Genomic DNA, 3,977 nt, shown 5'->3' with positions numbered 1-3,977 from the left:
ACTTTTTGCAGCATAACTTCAAAGAAGTGCAGTTTGCTAGTGTCGCCTAGTGCTCATGGGTGACTTTCATCGTATGAATCAAATGAAACGTTAACAGCATAAAACAAAAGGAATTAAGAATGTCAAAATAAGACAATTTAAATCTTCCCTTTTATGCTTTATGGCATGAGTTTCTTATTGAGCTTATGGACGTTACTTTCTTGTGATTGATTTCAATTCTTGAAGATCGAGTAACAATTCCATGCTTTTGTATTGCGAGCCAAGTGCAAAAGCACTTGTCTTCTCAGGGCTGGACGCAGAAGCAGTATTGTTGAGTGACTAATACTTTGTCTATCGTCCAAAGCCTTTTTGTTCGTGTTTTTTTGCTTGTATCTCATAAAGATAAATATGAACTTGTAACCAAGCATGAAAGGTTAATGCATAGAATTTATACTTTGTTAACATCAAAACCTTCGGAGTTTAATTGTTTGGTACAGTTCAATGTGACTTGGACGCAGCCATACTTAACACTCATATGGGCACTCTATTATTTGCAGCACATCTCAAGTTAGTGTGCATCAAACCTTCAAGGTCTTTGAGCATAACGACAATGGAATCCTTCATGAAGTTGATTCTTTTTGCATAACAACAATGGAATCCTTCATGAAGTTGATTCTTTTTTCATTTAGATCTGAGTTTTTTTTAGTTCTAAAATTAGTGAAAAATTATGCATTGATTCTGGATTTGTAACTTGAATAACAATGGTTGGTGGAGTCGAGGCCAGTTTCACCTTCTCCTTCTTTCTTCTATGGTGGATCATTCTTGTTTGAGTTCGTCGACACAGCGAGAACAATGTGTGGCTGATGTAGTGAGAATGCATTTGTAGTTGATGCTACGAGAACACCTGCACCACCTCTAGTGTTGGTGGTGGCATGTGACATGGACTACCATGAGAGGCTACATGTCGAGGACAAACCTATAGTCGCGGGAGAAAAACTTGCATAATGTCCAATGGCATAGCAAAAACATTGCTTTAGTGAGGGCAAACAAATTATTTATAATATTTTTATAGAAGAAAAATATTTAAAATTTTTACAAAATACATAATATGATAAAAAAAATCACAATACCCAAGTTTATATAAATTGCATTGCCTCTATGCATTTTCATATTTTAAAAATGCAGTCTGTTTTTTCATTGTCGATAATGTAACATTAAAAATATAAGATGATAAAATTAGTACTAATTTATTTTCTCTTTTATATAATTTTTTACATTCATTTAAAAAAATCATGGGAAAACCAAATTTTTTATCGCGGCAAAAATAAAAATCATTACATATATTTAAGTGGAAAAAAATGTTGTGGGGGCAATTGACAAGTTAGGGATAAAGTTGTAATTCTGCTTTTTTTAATAGATAAAATATTATTTAATTTTAATCTCAGTCATTCAAATATTTTAATATTTTAATATTTTAATAATAAATCTAAGGGCTTGGTGGCACACCCATGAACCATTTGAGCCGAATAGTCAAAGGGAAACTTCAAATCACAACCTTAGCATGCTTACTTCCTGATATGAATGTGTAACATGTGCTACTTAAGCTCCATAAGTGTAGAAATTACACTACCAGTTCTATCAGACAAACTTTCTAAGGATAAATAAAGTTGATCTACCCAGCTCAAAATCATAGGAAAAAATTATTTGCATCATTCATCAGTGCCAAACCGATACAGTTCACAATGCAATAATTAATTTTATCCCCGTCATACCTCATGCAGTAGAGGACAATACAGTGGCAACAATCTTCTAACCTCACAACAACTTCAAGGCAATAAGATATACTGCAACTTCAGACATACATAACTATTCTAAAGTAGATTACAATGTACAAGGAAAAGGAGAAAAGAGCAAACACGTGCTGCCAGAAGAGAAGAGCTGAAGCTTCACTAACTGCATAACCCCTTAAGCTGGCAATTGCTCCCAGTAAAATAGCACTTGGTGTGGTGTACTGTAGCAAAAGCACAAATCTAAACATAGCATCATTCTCAACTAGGAAATTTAGCTTATCTGACAATGCCACAATCCCAATTCCCAGGACAGGAAGCACCAGGAGTCTTGCAACAGTAATACCAATAGTAGTTTTAAGTCCAAGTTTAGAGTCACTCGGTCCTTCAGCAAGCATACCCCCCAATATAAGCATCACAGAAGGTACCATTGCCCCAGCTAAAATCTCCAAACTGTCAGTAATGAAAGATAACGGAGCATCATATCCAAAGAACACAGCTTTCAGCTGAGGCACTGTGCCAATGATGATGGCCAATAGAGAGGCGATTGTTGGGGGTTGAAGTATGTGCTGAATGGGAGTTTGTTCAGCAACAATTCTGATCCTCCTTACAACTCTAGGTTCAGCCAAACATCTAATGGACTTTGGACTAGTCCCACCACTTTCAAGCTCAGGAATATTAGACGAGGAAACACCTGAGATGCTTTTAAAGATCCTGGCAATAAAGGGTGTCTTAGAATGTTCAGTCTCTTTCTGCTCAATGTCAGGCCACTCAGCTTCTACAAGGAGTGGTCTACTGATATCATTCAGTGTCCGCTCTTCCTCGATCTCAGCCTCTTCCTCAACAATCTCATAATACTCTATAGGAGGTTCCATCATATGATAAACAAGAGTGTATACAAGGATAACAGAAACCCATTGAGATAAAGAAACATATGCCACCCCTCTGGTATTGCAATTCTTCCCAAATGGATTATCTTTAGTATGGCAAACAGATCCAACTACAGCAAGCAGCAGATTTCCAGTGTTACCAAATCCCGTCATTATAATAGTAAATCTGGTTAACTCTGGAGGTGGGTGGCATATTATCACCACTAAGAACCCTAGTAAGCAACCAAGAGCTGTACTCACAAGCACATTAACAGGGATAAACCACCAATCTACAAAGTTTTCAAGAGTAATGCTTTCACCTAGCTCAGTAAATATAAGGCACGGCAAGAACAATGCAAACACAAGTTTACTAAGAAGCTTAAATGTAGCTTTGGGAATGAATTGCATTGTTGGGTTTGCAAGAAGTAGTCCAATGACTGTTAGGCATAGCAGCTTCAACAATGGTACTATAGCAGCTGTCAGATCTGCACCAGCAGACCTCACAGTATTTTCATTCATGTTTTGGTTTAGCTCAAGAAACAAAATCCCCTCCTGCAACACAACACATGATTCAATATATCCTACTAGCTAGTACTGAAAAAAAGAAAAAATAATATCAAGACAAAACTCATATTCGTTGCATTTATCATAACTAGAGTAGAGAGCAAACCAAGTAAACGATACAAGATATGAATTACAACAACAAGTCGCAAGAATATATATCTGAAAATCACATGACTGAAACAGAATCTAAACAAGGGAGCGAAGAAAGAGGAGAACTTACAAACAAATTTTGGAGACCCAATTTTCACGATTATCTCGCTGCACCCGAAGATTCAAAATCACCAAATCATTGACACAAAAGGGACTAACTAATCAACCTGCCAGATGCTTCAGACGATAAGTCGTGTTCAATTTTTATTCGTATCAATCAATGAACCCTATCTGAATTTCAATGTTCGCTTTCCAAACTGTCGTACTGGAAATTTTGATTGGAATTTGGAAAATAATAAAGAAATTAATTAGAACCCTGTCCAAGTTTTTATACGTATACTAGCAAGATGCCGTGCATCCACAAGGATCGCTCTTGTATTTATGCGCCCGAGAAATATACCTACTTATAAAATTAAATTTTTATATTAAAATAAACCTAATTAGTTATTTATATTCTCCAAAAATGAAAAAAAAAATATTAGAGTATTCAAGAAAAAAAATTAAACCAAATCCTGATTCGGAAATTGAAATCGCTACTCGTGTTTTTATATATTTTCATCTAATAAAATTTTATTTCAATATATTTATGTAAAAACAATTCAACACTACAACAATTAATTTAATTTAT

General features: G+C 35.3%; 1 protein-coding gene across 2 annotated transcripts; it reads right to left on the bottom strand.

Annotated features, from left to right (window-relative positions):
• Window positions 1-1,632: 1,632 nt before the first annotated feature.
• LOC114368036 (protein PIN-LIKES 2-like) lies at window positions 1,633-3,698 on the bottom strand. Of its 2 annotated transcripts, none has more exons than XM_028325367.1 (2): window positions 3,420-3,698; window positions 1,633-3,187 (listed from the first exon to the last, which is right to left on the bottom strand). In XM_028325367.1, the coding sequence occupies exon 2, from the start codon at window positions 3,152-3,154 to the stop codon at window positions 1,832-1,834; it is 1,323 nt and encodes a 440-aa protein (XP_028181168.1). In that variant the 5' UTR covers window positions 3,155-3,187; window positions 3,420-3,698; the 3' UTR covers window positions 1,633-1,831. The 2 variants fall into 2 exon arrangements, with proteins under 2 accessions (XP_028181168.1, XP_028181169.1); XM_028325368.1 differs by having other exon boundaries at window positions 1,633-3,229; window positions 3,420-3,693.
• Window positions 3,699-3,977: the final 279 nt, after the last annotated feature.

Source organism: Glycine soja, chromosome 9 (genome assembly GCF_004193775.1).
Source record: "Glycine soja cultivar W05 chromosome 9, ASM419377v2, whole genome shotgun sequence".
Classification (NCBI taxonomy): domain Eukaryota; kingdom Viridiplantae; phylum Streptophyta; class Magnoliopsida; order Fabales; family Fabaceae; genus Glycine; species Glycine soja.
This window is presented reverse-complemented; position numbering and strand designations above follow the sequence as displayed.

What these genes read in the sequence shown, in the direction of transcription:
- LOC114368036 (XM_028325367.1), bottom strand. Translation starts at nt 3,154, where the DNA reads ATGAATGAAAATACTGTGAGGTCTGCTGGTGCAGATCTGACAGCTGCT.